This window comes from Stenella coeruleoalba (assembly GCF_951394435.1).
Source record: "Stenella coeruleoalba genome assembly, chromosome: 10".
Taxonomy (NCBI): domain Eukaryota; kingdom Metazoa; phylum Chordata; class Mammalia; order Artiodactyla; family Delphinidae; genus Stenella; species Stenella coeruleoalba.
The window spans coordinates 42,913,349-42,940,776 of record NC_137156.1 but is presented as its reverse complement, the minus strand read 5'-3'; the positions used below and the strand labels follow the sequence as shown (position 1 = coordinate 42,940,776).

General features: G+C 38.3%; 1 protein-coding gene across 1 annotated transcript in view; it reads right to left on the bottom strand.

Moving 5' to 3' along the window:
- Positions 1-270: 270 nt before the first annotated feature.
- MLIP (muscular LMNA interacting protein) overlaps positions 271-27,428 on the bottom strand; it is a gene marked incomplete at both ends in the record, with an annotated part of 279,786 nt that continues 252,628 nt past the window's right edge. The window contains one exon of the mRNA XM_079934320.1: positions 271-345. Coding sequence (XP_079790446.1) covers positions 271-345 — 75 coding nt within the window. The remainder of the gene's footprint in view (positions 346-27,428) is intronic.

The window sequence follows — 27,428 nt, the reverse complement described above, 5'->3', positions numbered from 1 at the left end:
ACAACAGTGGTTTCACATATGAATCCAAAGAGAAAATCACGAAGACAGAGGGGAAAGAAGTTAGTTTGTGACCAAGGTGCTACACACATGGGGACCTCTAGTACAACTTCTACATTGAGAAGCAGCAAGAATTTACTCATGTGACTATCAGAGTAGACCAGTTCATTCTTTCTTTTTTTTAAAAAAAAAACTGATTTTATTAATATTTTTAAAAAATAAGATTGGCTTATTTCTACAACCTAATATCACATGGAAACAGATAACCAGATCTCAATTGTATCTTCCATTTACCTCTTCGGAATCAAGAGTTTCGTGTTCCGGAATAGCCATCATTGGATGACTCAACTTCACAGAAAAGACGCCCAGGAAGTGAACAGGGATAGAAGTAAGGAGAGATAAATGTTTAAATTTCATTTAAGTTGACAGTTAAATGATGATGTAAATATATTATTGCTGATCACATTCTACCAATGTAAACATTAAGATATGATTGTTATTAAAAACAAAGGAAGATATTCTTAACATAGAAAAAAATTTTAGCAGATGGTGAATCCTTGGAGCCTAAGACCACATCTTATTTATCTCTGTGTCCCACATAAACTCTAACAGTGTTTGGCACACAGCATAGACAGTTATTAAATGTTTATTGAATGAATGAATTGTTAAAACACACTGGCAGTTATCAGAGAGAGGAAACAAAGTTAAATTTATGTTGCCACTGTCACAATAGCTCTCAAATCGAAAAGCTCCAAAGCAAAAGAGACAAATCACGCTTAGACCTGCAATGCAGATGCATCTGTAGTGAACGCTTAAGTGAAATGTAAAACATTGTGCATTATTGTAAACATTAAGAATCTCAAAACACAAGGACTTCATAAACATTGTAATCTTACCAGATGACACTATTATCATGCAGTTTACGACACAGTGACACTTTAACAGAGGGAGGTTCTTTTGTTTATATAGGAATTTTTATTATTGCATGGGTCTTCTGAGCACTATACATACACTTAAACCTATTCAGACAGAAGAAAAGTCATAGATATGCAAGCAAAAGAGACAGAATGAGGGACACAGACAAGGAGAAAACAATCATTTATAATAAATCTGCTTACCCCCTTTATTTTTTAACCGTCTTTCCTCACTCCAACATTAGAGTAACCATAATACCTGATTTTACTGGAGCATCCCCAGGTTCTACAACTATCCTGGGCAAATCCGGGCTGTGGAAATAATTGACTCCCTTTTACTCTCAACCTGGTCCTGATTTGATCAATAAATCATCGGATCAGTGATCTGCCCCTGATGCTCCAGGGCGATTCCGGGGGTCCTAGCGATGCAGCCTTGGCCCTAGGAGGACATCACCAGAGGCTGCTGGGGAGGCCTAGGAGGTCCCATCTCACTTTCCCTCTGTTCTAGCTGATTTTCAAGAAAGGAGCCTGCTTTTATTTAAAGCTAGAGCTTCGTTAAATTCCAACCATCAAACTCTGTCCCAACTATGAAATTCTTGGAGTGTCATAACATCAGGGATCCCAGCTTCCTGAGACCATTACCTTAAATAGAAATATGATCTGTCCCTAAGCCAGCTAGAGATTCAAATAGTTTTCCAAAAATCAGCTGAAAGCACCTACTTTCTCCTGTTCATCAGGGTCCCCTGAGATTGTAAACCTGGCTTAGGATCAGATGCTATGTACCCCTTCAAACTTCAGACCAAGACAATTGGTCCTAGAGACAGCAAAATCTTTAGCATACCTAGGCTAAATGGTATGGTAATTCTATGAATCATTGAAGTTTGTGCCATGGCAAATCCCCATTCTCCTAGTCTCCTAATATAGAGTAGAATAAACATCCTAAAGTTTGAAAATGTTGTTGCCCCAATAAAATATTCAACTGAGATTGGAAAAGCAATTGAGTAATTATGTGATATCTATTTTACATTCTATCCCATCTTTCCAATATAGGTATTCATTCATTTAAATCCATTTTATTCTAATCTTCAGTTTCAAAAACTATGTATTAACTATGCTAACCAACAAAAGAGAACAGCAAATGACTGATCCTAATTAATTGTTAATCCCCAAATCATTTATATTTGGCTTTGGAATGCTTTCCTCTATGATCTTGGGTCCCAATAGGTTTGCTTTCTTATTATCCTCAAGGTGACCAAAAACATTACATAAAATGTGATACTGTTAATGGAGTTAGTCATAGTAATTTATTGTGTACTCACATGATAAATTCGTTATATGTATTTGTTTATTTAGTGTTGACAGCAACCTAGTGAGGTGAGCGCTAATTTTACCCTGATTCACAGATGAGGAAACAAAAGCACCAAGAGGCAGGATAACTTCTTCAAGGTCCAGAGCTAGTGGCAGAGTCAGGATTGGAATCCAGAGTGACAGTCTCTGGAGACCATTCTTTCAAAGCAGTAAGAAGTGGTAACATGTCACTGGGAAGAAGCTCGGGAGACAGGAGCGGGGAGACAGAGGGAGGGAGTGGTGTGTGTGCCATTTTGCAAAAGGGAAAGCCATGTGTAAGAGTGTCAGAATCAGAAGCAGTTTGGAGTGGTTGGTGTAGCTGGTGTCTTCATTCAGGAGACACAGACAATGAAGTTCGTATGTCAGATGAGGAGTCTGGGATTCATTCTCTAGGCAGTGAGAAACCACTGAATCTCCAAGCAAGAAGGGGACACGTGTGATCAGATTTTCATGTCAAATAATGTCACCCTGGCTGATGTGCAGAATATAGATGGGGGAGGGGGGTTGGAAACTATGTAAGTAATCAGAGAGACAGAGAATAAAGAAGAAAGTCTAAAAGAAAGAGTTGCCTTAGAGAATAGAATAAATTCAAGATTTCCTGGGTGACTCTAGGCCCCCCTACTCTCTAGTGTGAGTGAAGGAGCATCAGGCAGACACATTGATATTTTGTTGATTAGGGAAGAAAAACTACAAAATGTTCCAGAGGAATACTGTTGAAGTTGGTATGTGTGCAGAATGCAGAGGTTTTGTAAAACATGAGGTCTGGAGATGTCGTATGGGGAGAACAAATATGGCAGGAACATCCTCTCACAGTCAGAATGAGAATGATGACACTAAAACATTGAAATAAATTCCATATGGGTGGATGGCTTGTTATCCAGAGTCAGTGGATACAGGAAGACAGAGAGAGTCCTCCAAGCCTGTTTACTTGGTGGTGAGTGTTCTAGAGGACAAATTACTATTTTGTCTCAAAAAAAAAAAAAACCTGAAAAGTTACAAATTTTATCATCAGACCATTATTCAACATAGATGGATCGATGAAATGGAAAGCTTGAGTGAAATGAGACAAAACATCCTTTCATCCTGGATGGAAACTCCAGTCCCAGATATTGTATAACATCATCAGACCTTTGCTCACTCACCACTGTGGGATAATCAACAAGCCGTATTTGAATGAAATCTTCGGTTGAGTTTTATTACATTCTTTATCACAGCTGCCACCACACGAATATAAAGCCTTGTGGAGTGTTTGTTATCCGTGTGGGGCTTTCTCATAAATGTCACTGCATCTCCAGAGCTAACTTCTCTGACAAAGACAGATAAAATTACCTCCAACCAACTGGAGAGAACCCTACAACTAGAAAAGAAGAAAATATGCCGAATGTGGTGAAATCAATTAAGTCTTAATCTACCCGAGGAATGGCATTCAGAGCTGTAACTTTGTGAAACAGCTCTCCCGCCTGTGCAAAGATGAAGTAGATTTTCTTGCATTCCAAAAATGATGAAGTGTTACAAGAAACGTTCCCAATTTTAAATCACTGAGGGTGCTACACCTGCTATTCAGAATTCACTCCTCGGGATTGCTTTTTAGCTGAACCACATCCTCTTGTAAACCTCCTTTGCTCCATTTGTCTTCAGGAAGCTGTCCCCCCTACTCTGTCTCCCACTGAGATTTGTGAACCACTCAAGCTAGAGTGTAACCTTCTTAAGAACATCTCTCAGAAATAGACGTGACAATTATTGCAGTGATACCTACATAAAGCACTGTGTTTCCTGAGTACAGTGTTGTCATCGTGAGACTGTGAGCCACTGCATGTCATGTACATTCGATGCTATTCACTTTTAGGTCAGTTGTACCTGGCAAAGGGACCACTCAACACAGGAGACACAGAATGTGTATTGAATAAATAAATTAATAATGAAAGAGAGAAGGAATGAAATAGAGAAAAGAGAAATCTGCATTAGTGAAGACTTAGAATTGTTTACTGCATTCCCCAGTCTCTTCATTGATAAGAAATTTTGCAAACTAAAGACGTTTCAACCAGCACTATGGCACGTGTGCATTCGGCTTAAGTCTTTCATGATTCTTCTGCTTAAAGTCAGACAGAGGAAGACAAATGTCATATGATATCCCTTATATGTGGAATCTAAAAAGGTGATACAAATGAACTTATATACGAAACAGAAACAGACCCACAGACATGGAAAACAAACTTATGGTTACCAAAGAGGAAAGGGGGGAGGATAAATTGGGAATTTGGGATTAACGGATACACACTACTCTATATAAAACAGATAAACAACAAGGACCTACTGTATAGCACAGGGAACTATATTCAATATCTTTTAATAGCCTGTAATGGAAAAGAATCTGAAAAAGAATATATATATATATATATATATATGTGTGTGTGTGTGTGTGTGTATAACTGAATCACTTTGCTGCACACCTGAAACTAACACATTGTATATTAATTATACTTTAATTTTAAAAAAAGAAAAAATAATAAATAAAAAGAACTGAATTTAGTTGTCAGTGCTTGAGTCCACAGATTCTACTTGCAGGTTTGTGTCTTTTTCTCTTGAACTGCTCAAGGGTCCTGCAACCCTAGGCCTGCAATCGTCTTGATATGCACATGGCTGTCCCTGTTAGATGAAGCTAATCTCCAGGTCAACACAGTGCCCACCACTCCCAGTGAGGGAGGTCAAGGGTCAGAAGTCACCTATGATCATGCTTATACATAAATGTCTGATTTACTTCACTCACCTAGGGGATCTGCCTGGCCAAACGAAACACTTGAGTTTTTAATCTCTGATTTACAACACATCCCAGCCCATAGGAAGCACCTGGCGAGTCCTGTAAATTTCAGATTCTGACGCAGCTGGTCTGGGGAGGGTCCTGAGCATCTGCATTTCTAACAGGTCTCAGCTGAGACCAACAATACTATAAGTTGAGGAGCGAGACCACAGCCAAGATTTTTGTATGAACTGATGGAATTGATGTTTTTCAAATATTTATCTATTCACAACTCAAATTAGCTGTATTCAAAATGTCCTCGTCAGTTAAGTTACACTGTGCTTGTGTAATTAAATACTTTACCACAGCACTTTTTTATTGAGTACGTGCTCATGTACCAGACACTTTACTGGATGTTAGAGATATGACAGCAAGTGAACAGGCATCCTCCCTGTTCTTGGAGACCACAGTGCAGTGGGAGAGGAAGATATTAACTATATAATCAGGAATATACGGAAACAAACACAATATAATGTGTTCTGAAGGGCAAGTTCAGAGTGCTAGGAGGGTTCATCACAGATAAATCAGACCTGGTCTAGAAATAGGAAGGAATCTCTTCCCAAGAGGCTGAAATCTACAGGGTAATTCTCGTCATAGAGATAAGAGAGACACAGTTCATGTGGTGTAAGTAGCTGAAAAGAAGTTACTCACCGTTGGGCTGATGGGAAAATAAGGAGAAAATTCAGAATGAATGGACCAAACGAGTGAGAAAATCAGAAACCCAGGCTAGAGAATTACTGTGCAGGGCTTTTGCCTGCATCAGCTCCACTTCGGAAGTCAAGGATTAAGCCCTTGAAAATACTCATTAAATGAATCAAGGCTGTTTAATATGAGTCCGTCTCATTGCCCAGAAAGACTGCAAGCTGCTAGAGGACAGGGTCCTCTAATATGCTAGCACTAGTTGGTTGATTTTACTGCTCAAGATTCTATGCCTGGTTGCAGCAACATGGATGGACCTAGAGATTATCATACTAAGTAAGCCAGAGAAAGACATATATCATATTATATCACTTATATGTGGAATCTAAAATAAAATGATACAAATGAATTTATATACAAAACAGAAATGGATCCACAGACATAGAAAACAAACTTACGGTTACCAAAGGGGAAAGGGGTTGGGGGAGGAATAAATTTGGAGTTTGGGATTTACATATCCACCTACTATATATAAAATAGATAAACAACAGGGACCTACTGTATAGCACAGGGGACTATACTCAATGTCTTGTAATAACCTATAAGGGAAAAGAATCTGAAAAAGAATATATATATACACACACACACACATATATATATATAACTGAATTACTTTACTGTACACCTGAAACTAACACAACATTGTATTAAATCAATTATACTTTATTTTTTTTAAAAAAGTCAGGAGATTAGACTATGTGCATTAAAAAAAAAAAGATTCTATTCCTGGAACAAAACATGGGAAGTGCTCTGAGTTTGTCCTTAATGAGGTCAGTTCACAATATGTGCTATGAGGACACACCTACTTTCATGATGATCAGAAACATGCCACTCCTATCCATATGTCTTAAAGATTTCATCTGCATTAGCCTGGGATATTTTTTTTAAATTATAAAACTTCAGTAGCTTGAATATTTATTTTTAGAATTTAAAGGTACAGCATCTTTTTTGGGTGATGCCCAAAGGTTTACACATTTGTCTATGTCACTAGCTTCTGATGTAAACTGGGAAAAACCATTTTGTCTCTGGACCTCAGTGTTCTCATCTTTAAATTCTGGGTGCTAACTAGGTGATTGCCAGTTCCTTCTATCCTTGGATGAAGCAAAAATCTCTTCATTGATAAATGATGCTGTCTCCGAAAAAACAGAGTTCTTCCTTTTTGGAATCTCCTGCACTGAGCCACAGCTGAGGCAGAAGGTACACCTACAGGGACGGTAAAAATGACCTCTCCATGGAATCTTACCTGGGATCTTTAATATCAGTTCTTAGCTGTGCCACTTGCTCCGTGTGTGAAGTTTTATAAACACTATGAAGTTTCACAGCATCCCTTTGGGTATTCCCTGAGTATTCTCAAATGCTGAGCTGGAATTTGGTACATGTTAATTGTTTTAAAAACCCACAGGCAACTCCCTGTTAAGTTCTGATCATTAATATCATTATATGGGTGTCTAAGGACCAGTTGAGTCTTATACCAGTAAGAAAACAGGAATTTTCTGCTCTGATCTTTGTAATAGGTCTTTTGAGATATGGCTGTAAATTCCGCAATTATACTATTTTTTATTCTTGGCCTTTTCTTTCCACCCTAGGAGGCCCAGACTCGGGACACATTTGAATTCCCTCTTCCTCAAAAGACCACCTTCAAAAGGGCAGCAGGATGGAATTTTTTCTTCTATGTGTTCATCCTGTTTTGAAGGCAAACACCACCTCCCCGTGTTTACTCACATTTTTCATCTAAAGTTGCTTCTTTCTTAATTGAAAAATCTTAATCCCCTGGGGGATTAATTACCTCATTCACTTTCTTCATCGCTCAGCTCCCGGGTTGGAATGGAAAGGAAGCAAAATCTACCTTCTAACAACATTTTAGGACTCAGAATAAATTCCAGAACCTGAAGTTGGAATTGACAAGGAAGCATATTTGCTGTTCTCTTTCTTTCCTCTATCCTTTAAGGGCACAATTAGTTGCTTAGTACTACAGGCAAAACATCCCTTTCAGTTGTTCTCAGAATCTAGTACTAACTCTAGTACAATCATAAACCAAATGTCTCCTTCACAAAAGATAATGTTGGCAGAATTTTTCTCCCTCTATTCTCTCTCTTCTATAGAACAGAAAGGGTATTAGCCATTTTATTCCAATGTGACATACAATCCCTGCCCTGCCTTAGCCCCACCCCAGCTATTCCTAATTTGTAACTAGTTGCAAGAAACTTACCCTAGAACCCAGGAGTATGTCAAGAGATGTCAACTGGTGTATCATAAAAATTTGGAAGTGTTTCTGAAGATGAAGAACAGGCATGACTGTGATGGGGTCAGTCTGTGCCCCCATCACCTCCAGAGACCCCGGACCAGACCCCACTCTGCTCTCTCCTAAAACGACAACCCCAGCAGCATCTTTGAGGGAGAGGACATGTGAATCGTTGGTAGGCAGATGAGCTGAGGACAGTAAGCCTACAGGTCAAGTGGAAGGCTGCCTCCTGCATGGTGCCTGCCAGTCCTGCCTCCCTGGACTTGGACCTTGTTCCTTCATCCCCACATCTCCCTCTGCATTATTCCAAGCTACATTTCAGGAACGATGTAAGCACCTCCTAACACTCTTATCGTGTCAGTTATATGCCTTTGAGCTTTCAGTGCACGCATATTCTCTGCCCCACCACCGGCCCCTGCCCCAACTATATTGTCCTGCCAGGCGCTGCAACTTGGTCTTAGATGGCAGCCATTCCTGAGGGATTCCGACAGCCTTGCTTTCTGGAGCCTTGTTGTAATCTAAGATCTCCCCTCTGGAGACTGTCTTCTTTCACTCCCTGCTACGTTCCTGCTAGAACCACATCCTAACATCAAGGTATCTCTTTATCCAAGTTAAAAATCATGAAATAGGTGGGGTATTTACTGGTTGCTAAAAACCCATGGAAAAACTCTATGTTTAGTTATGTTATGTTAGTAGGTTTCAGCCATTCCAAAGAGTGAGTGATACCTTTTGAAAATCAGGGTAAAAATGCTACCATATTTGTCTAAGATTTTTATCACCTAAAATTAGATGCACTGATAAAATATCATATAAATACAGAAACATAAAATATGTTCTCAGTCATACAGGGCCTGAGAATATTTGTCAAATAAAGACCCACCTTAAAACTTTCTTGGACCAAGGACTCAAATAAGAAGATAAATAAACACAGAAGGAGGGAGCAAAAAATATAGGAAGGTAAGGTAATAAAACACCCTGAGCAAGTGTATCATTGCCATAAAAAAAAGCCACAAAAAGCTATGGGAAAGAAAGAGAGAAATTATAACCATAAAATCCCAGAAATAAAAATCTAGAATTGGACAATATGAACATGATGAAAGATAATGGAAGGGACCAAATGAACTTGTCTTCCTGGGAGAAAACATAGATATTGACAGGGGTGTATAAAAGTGAATATGAGCCCTAAGCTAAGGGCAACCATAACAACAAAGTAGGATGAATAAATTCTATGCTAATAAACCCATATCTCTTGGATGGAAAACTGGAAAGAAGAGATAAGAAATTATAGTAATGGAAAATGTAAAATAATATGGCAGAATTAATGTCATGTAATAAGATAATCTCAGACACGAAGAGAAGTCTCTTGTGATAAAATAAAAAATCAAGATGGGAGAATATACGCTCAATAAGAGACACACACAAACAAGAAGACATATAAAAATTGAAAAAAAGGAGGAAAAGATGTATCTGTCCAATATGAGCCAAGATAAAACTAGAAGTGCAGCCTTATTATCTTTAAAATGGAATTCAAGAAAAAGTTTTATAAGGGACCAAAAATAATTACATGCTGGTAAAAAAAACTCACTGAACAGGAAGATGTGACCATCATAAACATGCATTCCTAATAATATAGTCCCAAAGTTTTAAGATGTCCCAATGATTGAGCTGTAATTCTTTGAGGAGTGATCTTACACATCGTTTGAATGTCTTAAGAACTAAGGAAGCATTTCAGTGTCCAGTTGGAGCTAAGTGAACACTTTTATACAACCTGAGGAAAGGTCCAATCCCACTGTGATATCCTTCTTGTGCAAAAGAGATTTCTATTTGATTCAAAGGACATATGGAACATATGGCTTATATGTGGACAAATGGGTATCATTATTTGATGGCTGTTAATCAAGTGTCTAGTTGTACTTTGATCAGTCACACATGGGTAAACGTCAACAAATTTAGTAATCGGAAACAATTTTATGGTCATATTTTAGTAAAAGAAGTAAAACAGTAGTTACATTAAGCAAAAGGAAGCAACATAGGAAACTTGCCCTTAAGTTTCAAAATAAGAGACTCCTTAACTATGTAAATGCCACATATCACATATGGCTTTTGTTGCATGGAATAAGTAGAAAGGTAAAATGAATGAAAGCAATGAGACCAACAATTAGGTTGAACTATGTGAAACTGATAAAACTGATGTTTTCCTACATCAAGAACTATTGAATAAGGCAATTTCATAGGGATCAACCCCATATAAAAGATAGTTGCTTATCTAACCTTCTTTTAATGCTATTCCTTTTCTTAAATATCTTTTAAGAAATACATATTTAAATATCTTTTAAATATATGTATGTATTTTGTATATATGTATGTGCCGAAGTGAGCACAGAATACATACGTACAAAATACATATATTTTAAAGACTCAGTTTGCAAAGATAAACGCCTCCATCAGGGATTTCATTTTTTCAGAGTCCGCAGCTGCCTCCTTCTACAGACCATCGCCCTCAGCTGAGAGGAGCATCCCAACGCTGAGTTCCTTGACCCTCTACCCACACCGAGACCCACAGCTGATGATGACTGGTAAGGTGTATCCAAGGGCAGCTCCTTTGCCTCAAGTGTGGGTGACCTTGCAATTTATGCTCCAGAGCCCTCTCCCTGTGAATTAGGCAATGGCTAGCCTGTCTGAGATCACTCTTCCTCTTCTCCTTGCCCTTCCAAATCACAATGTACACCCTCCCTTACAGGACGTTTTTCTGGAGAGCCATGCCCTCAGCAAATCACAAATACCAGAAATCCTGTCTCAGGCTCAGCTTCTAAGGAACCTGGTCTAAGACACCAGGCAGTGGGGATGGGACAGGTGGCAGCTGAGTGCTTTGAAACACCAGGGGCTCATTTTTCCTTAGTGCCTCCATCTGAACAAGGTGCAAACAATGCCTACGAAACACAAGCATGGTCTATCAATTCTAAGGGGCCAGCATGTTATTTTACAAGAGCTTTAAAACGAATCTTTCTCCAAATATACTTTTCCATGCTAAAAATGCCATCCAGCCTGCATCCTACTGCACATCTCTTTCGAATTAGCAAATTCTTAATTTTTAAGGTGATTTTATTAAAAGCATTACAATGAAAACTTTCAGCTAGATGGCAATATGTGGGCTTAGGGACAGATACATAAAAATTGGATTGTTCTTCTTTCCTGGAATAAATATACAAGTCAACTGCTTGTGATTATATCAAGTACATTTTTAAATGATAACTGACAGTGAGATAACCCAAAACATGCCTGGTTTCAAATGCCAGCCTGTCATTAAGGCACCTATTGTGTTGATATGTTCTTTTTGCCCTCTAGTGGAGAACCTAACAAAATATAATTAATACTTAATTTTTCAGAACTGCTTCTATTAAAATACCTGCTCACTGGCATTCTTTTTTTTTTTTAATGTTAAAAGTCCAATTAGTTTGCATTTAGCCATTTTAAACAGAATGTTCTTCCTGAACATATTATACAAATTCATCCATTTAGAAAACAATTTGGCATAGGCCAACAGGGCTCAGGTTTTGGTTTCCGGAAAAATCTCAAACATTAAAAACCAATTTTGAGTTTATAGAGGTTCTTCTCCTATTCCACCCACCTCAAATGTTCTCTTCTAAAGCATCTTAATAGTTATCCAATTCTCATTAACTCCAAAAGTTGTCAGAGAAGTTTTAGAATTAGGAGCAAGGCAGGTTATCTCCATGATGATAGAAAATAAATTACCTTGATTTACTCAGAAGGATTTCTAATTATGTAGACAGAACACAAACAGACATTATTAATGAGGAGGATAAAAAGAGGTTTTGCTTCCAAAAGTCAAGATGACTTTTTTCAATAAATGTGGCTACCTCAGTAAATTTTTGTCAGAGTTTTAGATAAACGATGGCTCTCTTAGCCACTAACCTTTGGAACTGTGGCTGCCAAAGAAGGTGGTTCACAATAAACCCAGGCTCTGGCAATCACTCACACTGGCCCTTGGGTGTGTCACTTGGCATCTTTAGTCTTCAGTTTCCTCATCTGGAAAGTGAAGGAAGTCAGGTGGCCTTGGTGGTTACTTAGTTCCTGTTCTGATATCTCCGTCCTATCCTGTCATTTAACCAGAAGACAGCCTGTGATTCCAGAGGGGAGATGTCCAAGAGGGTGGTGATGCAGCTTCAGCGATAGATTTTTTTTTTGGGAAGGGGGGCAGTTTCTTAAGAAAAATCAGTCAAGTACCAGCTTTTAAGCCCATTCTGTGGAATCCTGTACACATTATTTACACTTTCTGAGCCTCAGTTTCTTCATAGGTAAAATAAAGGGGATAAAACCTACTTTATGATTGTTTTGAAACTGAAATAAAATACTGTCTACAAAGGAAGTGGCCTGTGGTCTACTTTTTATAAATATCAATTCCTCTTGCACAAAATCTTGGAGATGCCTCACCTCACTCCCTGCTTTCTTCTCACAAGTTCAGATGAGGCCAGAGAGGAAGAGCGGTCCAGCAGTCTTACTTCTTGCTAACTTTAAACCGTATTTCCCAACCAACTTTTGCTTCCTTCCAAACCTCAGATGAGACATCATTTCCTTACTAAGCCTTTCCTGATTCATCACATGAGATCAGGACCTCTGTTCTATGTGCTCATAACTACTTGTTTTCTGCATAGCAGGTGTCACAACGATCATTTACAATGATTTTTTTTTTTGCTTATTTGTTACATCTGTTTTTCCCAAATAGAGAAGAGGTACCTGGCAAAGGCCCTTGCTTTCCAATGCATGACCGTCACAGACACGGCTCTTTGCAAATAAGGGGTACTCAATAAATCTTTGTGAAATGAATATATTGTGCTTTGTCAACTGCCAGACTCCAGAGTTCCTAGATTTTGTGTTGAAATTAAAAAGTTGCAAGGTCTATGCTCTTTGTTATTGGTGGGGAATTAGGCTATTTGTTGGACAAGGATTTTGTAAACTTGAACCCAGTCACATAACTTAGTGTTCATTTTCTCCTTCTGAAGCTATGCCCAGTTATAAACTGCTTAGCTCAAAGGGGTGTTGCTTTATTCTTTATATATTTGTAGAAGATTTTTCACATCTTTAGATCTAAATATTTACAGCTTACATTAGAAAAGCAAGTTTTTATTTCGAAGCCCCTTCAGCCTTTGAAGCAGTTGATGAAAGTTAGAATTACTTTAAATTTTTCCGTTCTCCAGCTGAGTCATAATCTGCTTTAACTTCTGTTGATTGATTTTGTTAAAATATCAAAAGAAACCTCAGAAAAGAAATCTCATTTCAGAGGAGCTACTAAAAAATTTAACTCATGTTGGAAATATGTCTTTAATATTAATATTTTAATTCATTTATTGAATTTCTATAGGTTCATAGGGTCAGTTCTCCAAGTAGCTATGTAATGATTGTACCAGTTAAGATAGTCTCAATAAAAGTAAAAATATAAACTTCACAAATGGATTAAATTTGAAAATTAAGAAGTAGGAGATAAAAATAGGGGAAAAAAGAATGAGAAAAGTCAACATTAAAGGTGAAATATCCAAAACTTTTAAAGAAAGGATGGTCATGATTTAGGAAGCAGGCTAAAGCCAATTTATGAAGAGACCTGTCCCTCTGACCATCCTGGATACAAAAGTTTCTTTCCTTCCTTGGCTTCCTACCTCATTCATAGTCCGTGCACCTACCCCCTAATACTCTGTTATGTGAAAATAAAAGTCAGTAGGACCCAGTTCCCTCAAAGATGTGACTGTCTATTACAATCGTTTTTTTTTTTTTTCCCTCCTATTTCTGAAACTGTGTACTTCTTGTTCATAATACATTTTCTAGGTAGATTCCTCACTATTCTAATAGATGTCTCACCCTTGGCTTATTATAAGTGGAATGATCCTTTATGTAGAAAAGACAAATAATGGATGGAATTGGGCTGAAAACACCACCATTTTGCTCACTGAACTCTCATTTTTCATCACAGAGAAGTTATATTTCCTTTTTATTCTTAATCTACAATCTCAAAAGCAGCTGTTTGGAAAACAGCCTAATAAAACGGATCAGTAAATATTCTGTTGACATATCATAAGGATAAAATACATTTCAAGTAAAATACTTCATCTTTCTTAGTAAAAACATAATTCTAATATAAAAGATTGTTATATTTTAAAATCTCTTTTTATGAAAAAGACACTTTAATTTCTTAAAAAGTAAATCATAAGAAAGTGCATGTTGGCAGCTGTGGTATTTTTTCAAAGAGAAATGACTTTTAATGATTGAAGTAGTGCACTGGAAAAAAAGATATGTACCTCTGATTCAATAAGTCCAAGAATACTGGATGTATAAACACTCAACCCAATTGTAAATGCTACAAGCACATAGGTACAATTTTGACTAAGAACTCAACCTTACATTTTACAACTTACTCTAATAAAAAAAAAAAATCCTGTGACCTAAATATGTATATATACTACTTAACAGTTGTTTTTACTTACTAGGGGTTTTATGAGAAAAAAATCAATTATAATCAAATCACACTTATAAACATGTCAGTATAAACAGTTTTTCTGTAAAGTTATTTTTCATAATGAAGTTCATTTTCTTGCTGAATCATTACAGAATTTAAAAAGCAAAAGAGGAAACTTTTGCTATCATGGAGGAAGCATGGACTTTTCAATGGAGTAAATACTTTAAGATCACTCAGGCCAGTGGAAGTTCTAAGTTTAGAAGTTCCAACTAAGTCCCATTGATTTGCATTTGCCTAAGATCTCCAGGTAATTCTGATGCAGTCAGCCCAGTTTATCTCCAAGAGTAAGAGTTTTGGAACCAAACCCAATATGCTACTATTACTGATGAGAAAAAAGAAACCCACAGAAGGTTAGGTTGTTTGTTTGAGGTGTTTCTTGTTTCTTAAGGTAGGATTGTATTGCTAAAAACTTCCCTCTTAGAACTGCTTTTACTGCATACCATAGGTTTTGGGTTGTTGTGTTTTCAGTGTCATTTCTTTCTATGTATTTTTTGTTTCCTCTTTGATTTCTTCAGTGATCCCTTGGTAATTAAGTAGTGCATTGTTTAGCCTCCATGTGTTTGTATTTTTTACAGATATTTTTCCTGTAATTGATATCTAGTCTCATAGCGTTGTGGTCAGAAAAGATACTTGATATGATTTCAATTTTCTTAAATTTACCAAGGCTTGATTTGTGACCCAAGATATGATCTATCCTGGAGAATGTTCCATGAGTACTTGGGAATAATGTGTATTCTGTTGTTTTTGGATGGAATGTCCTATAAATATCAATTAAGTCCATCTTGTTTAATGTATCATTTAAAGTTTGTGTTTCCCTATTTACTTTCATTTGGGATGACCTGTCCATTGGTGGGAATGTAAATTGATACAGCCACTATGGAAAACAGTATGGAGGTTCTTTAAAAAACTAAAAATAGAACTACCATACAACCCAGAAATCCCACTACTGGGCATATACCCTGAGAAAACCATAATTCAAAAAGAGTCATGTACCACAATGTTCATTGCAGCTCTATTTACAATAGCCAGGACATGGAAGCAACCTAAGTGTCCATTGACAGATGAATGGATAAAGAAGATGTGGCACATATATACAATGGAATATTACTCAGCCATAAAAAGAAACAAAATTGAGTTATTTGTAGTGAGGTGAATGGACCTAGAGTCTGTCATACAGAGTGAAGTAAGTTAGAAAGAGGAAAACAAATACCATATGCTAACACATATATATGGAATCCAAAAAAAAAAAAAAAGTCATGAAGAACCTAGGGGCAAGATGGGAATAAAGATGCAGACCTACTAGAAAATGGAATTGAAGATACAGGGAGGGGGAAGGGTAAGCTGGGACAAAGTGAGAGAGTGGTAGTGTATATATGGACATATATACACTACTGAGCCAAATGTAAAATAGATAACTAGTGGGAAGCAGTTGCATAGCACAGGGAAATCAGCTTGGTGCTTTGTGACCAGTTAGAAGGGTGGGATAGGAAGGGTGGGAGGGAGGGAGATGCAAGAGGGAAGAGATATGGGGATATATGTGTATGTATAACTGATTCACTTTGTTATAAAGCAGAAACTAACCAAATAAATAAATAAATAAAGCTAAAAAAAATAGAAACCCACAGAAAAAGAATGAAGTATGTGACACAATAGCATTTATGTAAATTTAATTATAGACACACAAAATAATAATGCAACTTTTGAAAGAAAATATACTAAAAAAAAAAAATGGAAACAAAAAAACACTTCAGTATAGTTGCCTAGGGGAGGAAGGAAAGCAAAGTGAAAAATCAGAATGAAAGAGAATACATATGTGAATAAATTTGGAGGGATTAAAAGTAATGAATAGATTCTAATAAAAGAAAAAAGACTATATTAGATGAGAGTATTGTCCTACTAGCTATGTTGATGGATTATTTCTTTACTCCAGCACTGAAATTCTACAAATAATAGACAGCATGTTGAAAAATATATAAAACTGGGTACTTAAGGTGGAATGTGAAAGTTTCATTTACCAGTTGATCATGGTAACAATTCTATGCTAGAGATTCTATTTTTATTGCTATTTTATAGGTAAGGAAACTAAAGAAAGAGTTTGAATTGCTTTTCCAAATACAGACATAAAACAATTCATTTATTCAACCAAATTGTCAGTAACTGATATCTTATTATAAAGTCTGCAGACAAACTTTAAGCTGTATTTCACTATAGGTATACCCACTGATCAAATCAAAACACCTGCTAATGAGAAGGCTCAGTAAAAATAACTGAAACCATATCATTTTAAAATATTTATTGATTGATTAAAATGGTTTGTTACATTAATACACCTATAAAATATTTACTTACAAAAAAGCTTTTTTTAAATAAAATTATTTTTAAAAATAGAAAAAGACATTGGTATACTTAAAAAGAACATTTCTGGGAAAGATCAAGATGAATGGTTATCCTATATAGGAGTATACATTTTCCTCTCTCTGTGAGAGACCTTAAAGTCTTGCCCTAACATCTAGCAATGGTGACAGCAGCCTGGGCGTCTGCACTAGGAGTGGTCATTACCTTGGGGAGACAGCAGTGAGCAGTGGCTTGAAGTGAGATCTTAGTTCCCTGCCCAGGAATTGAACCTGGGCATCCTGGGTAAAAACCAGGAATTCTAACTGCTAGTCCACCAGGGGATAGTGGCTGGAACTAGAGCCACCCTGGCTCTTGTCCCCCTTGAAAACAAGAATTTTTCAAGGAGACAGAAGCTGTAAAAATAGGCACAAAGTTTATTATTAGAGGCACAGCACAACATGTGGGAGAGCACACAAAGAAGCAGTTTATTTAAGACAGAAGCAAGGCAGAAATACACATCCAGAGAAGAGTGCAGGTGTCCTCCTGAATGAAGAGTGCACTAGGGAGGTGATTTAAATCACTTATATAGGGCAGTTCTTCTGGGTCTTTGTTTACCTCTGTCCAATCATCTCACTTAGTTTCCCACATCTGCCCTGGCCCAGGGCCCTCTCCGATATGTGTATGCATCTTTTAGCCAAGATGGATGTCAGTGTTGGGGGGCAGTCCTCTGGGAGATTGACAGCACCCAGAGGGATAGTATCCCCTGCTTTTTTGACCCCCAAGGAGCCTTTCTGCACATGTGCAGTCAGGGAGGTCCCCTTGACCCCAAGAATGATAGATGTGGTCATCTTATCCCTTTACTCTAGCAGAGCTCAGCTCCTGCCATTAACTTTTTCCTTGAAGTTGGAGACAAGCCCCAATTTACTCAGCTTGACAAATTCCAGCTGCTCATCCCCAGAGCCCATCTACCTCCTACCTTAGACAGGGCTGAAAAGTGTTCTGGACAGGAAGAATAGAGGTGGGAGATGAATAACTACCTCTCTCCTGCTCTGAAGGGAAAGCTAGAGTGGAAGGGATTTTCAGAGGCTACTCCAGAGACAAGCACTGAAATATTCAAATTGAAAGTGCTGGAAATATAAAAAATAACATCCTGTCTCCATAGCCTATGGTTGTGCTAAATAAAAGGTCAAAAATGTAGGTGGGATAAGAAAAGAGGAAAAGGTGCACAAAGCTGAGTACTTCTGTGAGTACCCACTGTGAGTACTTCTGAGTACCCACTGTGAAAGTGGGCCGGAAGAGTTAGAATTTGGGTTACACTAAAAGGACAGGGCTACCTCAGAGATTGTGAGAGTGGAAGACAGAATAAGTGAGGCAGAGGCTGGAGAAAAGATTAAACATTTGGGAGAGCGATAAACTTCCCACAGATGCACGTTATATGCACGTAGGTTTTCTCACCTGAGGGTCAAGAAAGTAGCTGAGACCCCATGACGATGTATTAATGGGGCCAGAGAAGAGGAGTCTTTCTAAATGAACTGAATTCTTAAAAACAGAGAGTGGGTGGCACTAGACCTGAACACAAAAGATGTGTTGTGGGTGGTGCTTTATTAGCTTTGAAGATAAACCTTTTTAAATGCATTGCAAAATGGAGGAAAAATTGGCAAAATGACTCTAGATGAGAGACAATTTTAAGATAGTAGCCTCACACACCCAGACACAAATTCCTTGGTAGCTTTATTTTTTCAGCAGTTATAGGTAGCAAATCATAATTATTAAAAATAAAGAAAATTCTCTCTATTTTTGATAGCCAAAGTTTTGGTTTTCAGGATCCCGGACTTCAAATTTAGATCAGAAACATGGTATGTGTGGATATATATTTTATAAATCATGGAACCACATGTGTCATCTCAGACCCTGACATTTTAATACCAGCCTCTCAACTTTAAAAAGCCTGTCCCTGCTTCTCTTGGCCTGAGGGCTCTTTCTGAGGAGGAATGCTCCCCTCCCCAACCTCAGGTTGTCCAACTCTGAGTTGTCTGCTCTCCACTGGCTCCCAGAATCCCTTGGGAAACTCAAGCTCCAGTTATCTACAGTGGCACCTTGCTTGGTGATACACCCTTTATTTTACCCGTCTCAGTCTCCACTACCTTAATTGCTATTCCTTAGAACCTCCCAAATTAACTACTAATATATGAATCCTTTTCTCAGGGAAATCCAAACCAAGATATGACTGATTCTCATTACTTGGCGGTAGTTCTGTCCCATAAAGTAACTACAACCATGGAATTAGCAAATCCTGAACCATAGCTCTGAGAAGAAATACAGGATTGGGTTCCTGTGAGCTTCTAATTACATTTTCATCAGACATCACCTTGTTTACCTTGTCTTCTGTTTAAAGACATCTGATTTAATATATATTATTGATTCATTAACTCTGAACTCACAGCTAACAGCACCATAACTCATGCCTGAAGGAAGCTTACCTGACATGCACATTTTCTCTGTAAGGCACATCCATCACAACATTCTCTTGCATTTGAAACACTAGACAGCACTGCAGCACTAGGCTTAGGGGCCATTTAAAATAGCAAAATCACCAACAAAAAAGCACAATAATTCCAAACACGTGGGACCAGATGGTCCGTGAAAAGAACCATTACTTATAACGTAAGAAAAACAAAACAAAACATCACCTTGTTCACCTCAGCTGGGAACATGTGTACAGGTCAATCAAGTTTTCCCCTGTTCCCATATGTCCACACATGACCACAGAAGTGCAGTGAGTACTGACATTTTAGTGAGTAGGCAAGTTCACAAATATGGAATCTTGTGGAATTCCCTATGGCAAAGGGAGCAGGAACAGAAGAGGAGAGAATATGTAGAGTCTCTAAGCTGATGGTTCTGAGATGGCCTCAGAATTTATCTGATACCCAGAATGTAGGTATCAATAGCAATACATGCTATAGATGCTCCCATACATGCTATAGATGTTCAGGATTAGCTGACCTAGAGCCAATAAAGTCATGTCTTGCAGGTGAAGAAAGAAGGATGCAGTGATGTATTATAGGATTGATGGTCATGTACCAGCCAGAACTGAGGACACGCCAAAGGATATCAGCATCCACATACAACAGAGGAAGGTCAGAGACCTCCTGGTACCCTGAGGTTTGGGTTTCTAATAAGGTTGTGCTAGGAGCATTTGTTTTAGGGTTAGTGGTAGAGTTTTTAGTAGTGTTATACATTTTAGAGAGTGAGAAGGTGGAGATTGTGTTTTAGTTTAATGGGTTGGGAGATTGGGTTGTTTACGATATAGGGGATTTTGGGTCTTTTAATGAGGAAGCTATGGGAATTGCTGCTTTATACAGTTATGGTACTTGATTGGTGATTGTTACAGGTTGGTCATTGTTTATTGGTGTTGTGGTTATTATGGAGATTACTCGGGGTAACTAAATAAGAGCATACCAAGGGTAATAGTGATAAGGAAAGATAAAAAGTAAAGTTTGATAAGGGCTTGTTGGTTTGAGGTTAGTATGGAAGCCTTTAGTTGAATAAAGGCTGTAGTTTTTGGTAAGATGATTTCTAGTCAAGTTAGGTCTAGTAGGGAGGTTGCTAGTTTTTGGCTTATTGATAGGTTTAGGTGAGGGGATAGGCGATGTATGATTGTGGGGAAATATCCTAATAGAGTGGAGAATTTAGTGGAGTTTGAGGGGTGTATATATTTTAAGTTTTGTGTTTTGAGGTTGATTTCGAATGCAAGAATAAAGCCTAAGGTCGTTATTATGAGAGCGGTTAGTTTTAGATGTAAGGGTATGGTTATTAAGGACGTGGTCATTGGAGGAATATTGTTGGATAGAATGAATCCAGCGAAGATGCTTCTGATTAATGGACGTTTGATAGGGTTAGTTAATAGGGGATTATTTTCATTAATGTTCATGAAGGGAGGGAAGTGAGGTTGTCCTAGTAGTGTAAAGAAGATGATGCGAGTGCTATAAATAGCTGTGAGGGAGGTAGCGGTTAGAGTTAATAATAGGGCTCAGGCGTTGGTATAAGACGAAGTGGCGGCTTCAATGATGGTCTTTAGAGTAGAATCCAGTGAGGAATGATATTCCTGTTAGTGCCAGACAGCCAATGATAAGGGCAGTTGTGGTGAAGGGAAGGGCTTTGTATAGTCCGTCCATTTTTCAAATGTCTTGTTCGTTGTTTAGGTTATGGATGATAGAGCCGGAACATAAGAATAATATAGCTTTGAAGAAGGCGTGTGTGCAAATGTGTAGAAATGCTAGGTAAGGCTGGTTGAGACCAATTGTTACTATTATTAAGCCTAGTTGGCTGGAGGTGGAAAAAGCAATATTTTTTTTGATATCGTTTTGGGTGAGGGTGCAAATGGCTGTGAATAAGGTGGTGAGGGCTCCCAGAGAAAGAGTTATTGTTTGAATGAGTTTGTTGTTTTCTATTAGAGGGTGGAAGCGGATAAGTAGGAAAATTCCTGCTATAACTATTGTGCTTGAGTGGAGTAGGGCTGAGACTGGGGTGGGACCTTCTATTGCTGAAGGGAGTCAGGGGTGAAGTCCGAATTGGGCTGATTTTCCAGCTGCGGCTAGTACGAGTCCTATGAGAGGAAGGTTTAAGGAGTTTTGGTTGAGTATGAAGATTGTTGTAAATCTCAAGTGTTTATGTTAGATAGAAATCATGCTATTGACATAAGGAATCCGATATCTCTGATGCGATTATATAAGCTTGAAGGGCGGCTGTGTTTGCATCTGTCCATCCGAATCATCAGCTGATGAGTAAGAAGGATATAATGCCTACTCCTTCTCATCCAATGAAGAGTTGAAAGAGATTGTTAGCTGTGATGAGGATAAGTATAGTGATGAGGAAGAGGAGCAGGTATTTGAAGAATTGGTTGATGTGGGGGTCAGAGTGTATATATCATATTGAGAATTCTATGATTGATCATGTGATGAACAGTGCCAAGGGCATGAACGTGAGTGAAAAGTAGTCTATTTTGAAGCTAAGTGTTAGTTTAAGGGTTTGGATGGTAATTCAGTGTCAATTTGAAATAAGTGCTTCTTGGTTTGTGTGAAGATATATTATTGTTGGGATTAGGCTAGTGAAGAAGGTGGAAAGGACAATATTTTTTACATAGTGTTTGTACTTGTTGCTTTTGTAGAGGTTTGTGTTGGATATTATGATTGGGGCAGTTAAGATTAGTAATGTGAGTAAAGCAGAGGAAGTGAATAGGTTTATTACTTTTATTTGGAGTTGCACCAATTTTTTGGTTCCTAAGACCAATGGATAACTGTTATCCTTTAAAAGTTTGAAAAAGCCACATTGTTAGGTGTGGAGGCATGAGTTAGCAGTTCTTGCAATACTTTTTTGGTAAATAAGAAGTTTTGGTCTTCTGTCACTGGTTTCACAAACTAGTGTTTTTCTTAAACTATATTTACAATAAAGGGGACCTAGGACAATTTTGGGGTTTAGTGATAGAAGTAGTAGGAGAATGACGTGTAGGGCTACTGAAGCGTGCTCTCGCGTGAGGGAGGGGGTGAGGTTGTTGATATGGTGAGTATGTTTGCCGTGTTCTGTTGTGATTAGCATATACAGGGAGTAGAGGGCAGTGATTACAATATTTGTTCCTATTAGGATAATAGTGAGGTTTGATCATGAGAAGGCTGATACAACCACGAGTAGTTCTCCAATCAGGTGGATGGTGGGGGTTAGAGCGAGGTTTGTGAGGCTTGCTAGTAGTCATCAGGTGGCTATTAGTGGGAGAAAGATTTGTGGGCCTCGTGCTAGGATTATGGTTTGGCAGTGGATTCGTCCATAGTTTGAGTCTGCCAGGCAGAATAGTATAGAGGATGTGAGGCCATGGGCGATTATTAGAGTGGTAGCTCCTATGTAACTTCAGGGGGTTTGGATAAGGATAGCTGCGATAACGAGTGCTATGTGGCTAACTGAGGAGTATGCGATGAGTGATTTTAGGTCTGTTTGATGTAAGCAGATAAAGCTGGTTATGATTATTCCTCACAAGGAGAGCATGAGGAAAGGGTAGGCTACATGTTCTCTCAAAGGGTTAAGCATTGATGTAATTCGTAGTATGCCGTAACCTCCAAGTTTTAGTAGTACAGCTGCAAGGACTATTGAACCTGCGATAGGGGCTTCTACGTGTGCTTTGGGTAGTCAAAGGTGTAGTCCGTACAGAGGTATTTTTACTAGGAAAGCTATTATACAGGCTAGTCATATGAGAGCATTGGATCAGGAAGTGGATAGTGGTTGGGCTCAGTGTTGTAATAATAGGAAATTTAGAGATCCTGTTGTATTTTGCAGATATGTTAATACTACTAATAAAGGGAGGCACCCGGTTAGTGTGTAGAATAGGAAGTAGAGTCCTGCATTGAGTCGTTCTGTTTGGTTACCTCAGCGAGTAATAATAATGAGAGTGGGGATTAGTGTGGCTTCAAATATGATGTAGAATAGGATTAGTTCTGTGGCGGTGAATGTTATAATTAGGAGTGTTTGTAATATAATTAGTATTGTATATAAAGCTTTTTTCAGATGAGTGGTTCTTTGAGAAGGTGGGATTGGCTTGCTATTAGTATCAAGGGAAGAAGTCATATTGTTAGGATTAGGAGTGGTGTGGAGAGGGGGTCAGAGAAGAATGTTAGGGAGTAATTAAGGCTGTTGTCCTTGAGTTGATTGAGGAGGAGTAGGCTGGTAAAGCTGATTAGTAGGCTATGAGTTGTGGAACTAATTCAGATAAAGTTGCTTTTTGATAGTCAGGTTAGGGGTATTAGTATGATAGTGGGAATGATGAATTTTAGCGTTGGAGGAGATTGAGGCTTTGTACGTAGTCAGTGCCGTATGTGTCGTAGATTATGACTAGTAGGGCTAGTCCAATGGCTGCTTCACAGGCTGTGAATACTAGGAGAATAATTGGCATCATGCTGGCCAAGGTGAAGTGTGAATTTAGGATTGTGAGGGCTGCTAGGATGAAGAGTGATACCATTATACCCTCTAGGCCGAGTAGTGCAGATATTAGGTGGGATCAGTATATTAATAGGCCTACAAGAGATATGGTGAAGGCTATTAGGATATTTATATGGATTAGAGACATTTGGTAATTGTGAGTTTGAATCACAGTCTAGTGGGTCGAAATCACTTGTTTTGTTTTAAACTAAGTACCATATTTGTCTCATTCTAAGCCCTTTTGGGTTCATTCGTAGGCTAAGCTGGCTGCTAGTAGGGAGATTAAGAATAAGGTTATAGTAAGTATTGTGCTTAGGTTGTTTGTTTGGGTTGCTCAGGGGAGGGGAAGTAGGAGGGCGATTTCCAAGTCAAAGAGAAGAAAGATAATTGCTACCAGAAAGAATTTTATGGAGAAAGGTAGGCGGGCAGATCCTATAGGGTCAAATCCGCATTCATAGGGGCTTGTTTTTTCTGCATACATGTTTAGTTGAGGGAGTCAAAAAGCGATAAATACGAATAGTAAGGCTAGTGTTGTATTTGTTAGTAGTTTTAATAGGAGATTTATTGTTCTTTTTCGGAGTGTACCAAAACTAACTGATTGGAAGTCAGTTGTACTTATTAATACTAAAAGGACTATGAACCTCATCAATAGATAGATACGTAGAGAAATAGTCATACGACATCTATGAAATGTCAGTATTAAGCAGCGGCTTCGAAACCGAAGTGGTGATTTGATGTGAGGTGGAATTATATTTGGCCTATGAAACAAATGATGAGAAAAGTGGATCTGATGATGACGTGTAGTCCGTGGAAGCCTGTGGCCACAGAGAAAGTGGACCCGTAGATTCCGTCTGAGATTGTGAATGGGGCTTCGTAGTATTCTGATGCTTGGAGTAGGGTAAAATAAAGGCCGAGTATGATTGTGATGAAAAGGGCTTGAAGTATATGTTTGCGGCTTCCTTCTCTGAGACTGTGATGGGCTCAGGTGATAGATACACCAGAGGCTAGTAATACAGAGGTGTTAAGGAGTGGGACTTCTAAAGGGTTTAAGGGGTGGATGCCTATTGGTGACCAGCATCCACCTAGTTCGGGAGTGGGGGCAAGGCTTGAGTGGTAAAAGGCTTAAAAAAAGCCTGTGAAAAATAGGACTTCTGATAAGATGAATAAGATTATTCAGTATTGAAGTCCTTTTTGGACGGTTGGTGTGTGGTGGCCCTGGAAAGTGTTTTCTCGGATGATGTCTTGCCATCGTTGGCACATTGTTAGGATGTTTGTGAGTAAGCCCAAGATTAGTAGAATTATTGAGTTGAAGTGGAATCATATGATTAGGACTGATGTTATAAGAAGTGCTGAGAGAGCTCCTGTGAGGGGCCAAGGACTGGGGTTTACTATGTGGTATGAGTGGGTTTGGTGGGTCATTATGTATTGTCATGCAGGGATAAGCTTATTGGGACAGTGAATATGTAGGCTTGAATTAAGGCGACAGCGAATCCCAGGATGGTTAACAGAGTAAGAATGGAGAATGTGATGAGAGCTGTGAATAGGCTGGTGCTTATTAGTGCAAGAGTTGTTTTTCCAATTAGATGTAATAATAAGTGGCCTGCTGTAATGTTGGTGATTAGTCATATGGCTAGTGCTACTGGTTGAATAAGTAGGCTAATAGTTTCGATAATTACTAATATGGGAATGAGGAAAGTGGGTGTGCCTTGTGGTAGAAGGTAGGCTAAGGATGTTTTTGCTTTGTTGCGGAAACCTGTAATAATGGTGCCAGCTCATAGAGAAATAGCCATTCCTATGTTTATTGAGAGTTGTGTGGTAGGTGTAAATGAGTGGGGTAATATTCCAAGAAGATTTGTGGAGGCAATAAATAGGAGAAGTGAGATAAGTATTAGAGATGAGGTTTGTCCTTTAAGGTTATGTGTATTTATTAACTGTTTTGATGTAAGTTTGGTTAGTCATTGTTGAATGGAAATTGTGAGATTGTTAATTAGTTGATTTGGTGTTGGGAATAACATAGTGGGGAATATAATAATTAGAGTGATGATAAGGATGCCTAGTATTACTGGGACCATGAAAGGGGTAAATAGATTTTCGTTCATATAATGTTTCAAGGGGTTTGTTGTTTTTGTGTTTTGGTGAATATTAATTTGGGGTTGGGGGAGTAGAAATGTTTGGAGATCTTTAGTTGGAATAGTGTGAAGAGGGTTAGGAATATAGATAGGATAGTAAGGAGTCATGTTGATGTATCTAGTTGTGGCATGTCATTAAGGGGAGCTTTGGCTCTCAATCTTTAACTTAAAAGCTTAACGCTAGTTCAGCTTCTTAATGAGATTATAGTATGGATGCAGATCATTTTTCAAAGTTCTCTAAGGGTACTAGTTCGAGAACAATTGGTATAAAACTATGATTTGAGCCACAGATTTCTGAACATTGCCCATAGAATAAGCCTGGTTGTGTTGATATTAAGGTTGTTTGGTTTAGGCGTCCAGGGATTGCATCTGTTTTTAGGCCTAGGGAGGGAACAGCTCATGAGTGTAGCACGTCTTTGGAGGAGACTAGTATTCGGATTGTTATTTGTATAGGTAAGACTATTTGATTGTCCACTTCTAGTAGTCGTAGTTCTCCTGGTTTTAGGTCTGATGTTGGGATTATGTAAGAGTCGAAGTTTAGGTGTTCATAGTCGGTGTATTCGTAGCTTCAGTATCATTGGTGGCCTAATGTTTTTACAGTCAGAGAAAGGTTATTAATTTCGTCTATTATGTAGAGGATTCATAGGGAGGGTAAGGCAATTAGAATTAAAATGGTGGCTGGGAGGATAGTTCAAACAGTCTCTACTTCTTGGGCGTCTATTTTGCTGGTATGTGTTAGTTTGGTTGTAAGTATTATGGTGATGATATAGAGGACTAGGGAGCTAATTAGGAAAATAATTATTAATGTATGATCATGGAAGTGTAGGAGTTCTTCTATAATGGATGATGTTGCATCTTGGAAGCCTAGATGAAAGGGATATGCCATGGAGATATACAGAATTTTCCCTTGTGACTTAACTGACAAAGTTATGTAAGGCTTTACTAATATCTCATTTATAAAGAAAGACATAGTTGTTATGGTGTTGGCTTGAAACTGATTAGAGAGGGTTCAATTCCTTCCTTTCTTGATCATTTTGGGTTGACATATGCTGGTTCTTCAAATGTATGATATGGTGGAGGACATCCATTTAGTCATTCAATGTTTGTGGAGGTGAGGTCTACTGTTAATACTTCTCGTTTGGATGTAAATGCTTCTCAGATAATGAAAATTATTAGTATAACTGCTGTTAGTGAGATGAAAGAGCCTATTGATGAAATAGTGTTTCATGTTGTGTAGGCGTCTGGGTAGTCGGAATATCATCAAGGTATGCTGGATAAGCCTAAGAAATGCTGTGGGAAGAATGTTAGGTTTACACCTAATAATATAATTATAAAGTAGATTTTTGCTCATGTTGAGTTAAGTGTGTATCCTGAGAATAGTGGGAATCAGTGGACAAACCCTCCTATGATGGCGAAGACAGCTCCAATTGAAAGTACATAGTGAAATTGGGCGACTACGTAGTAGGTATCATGGAGAACA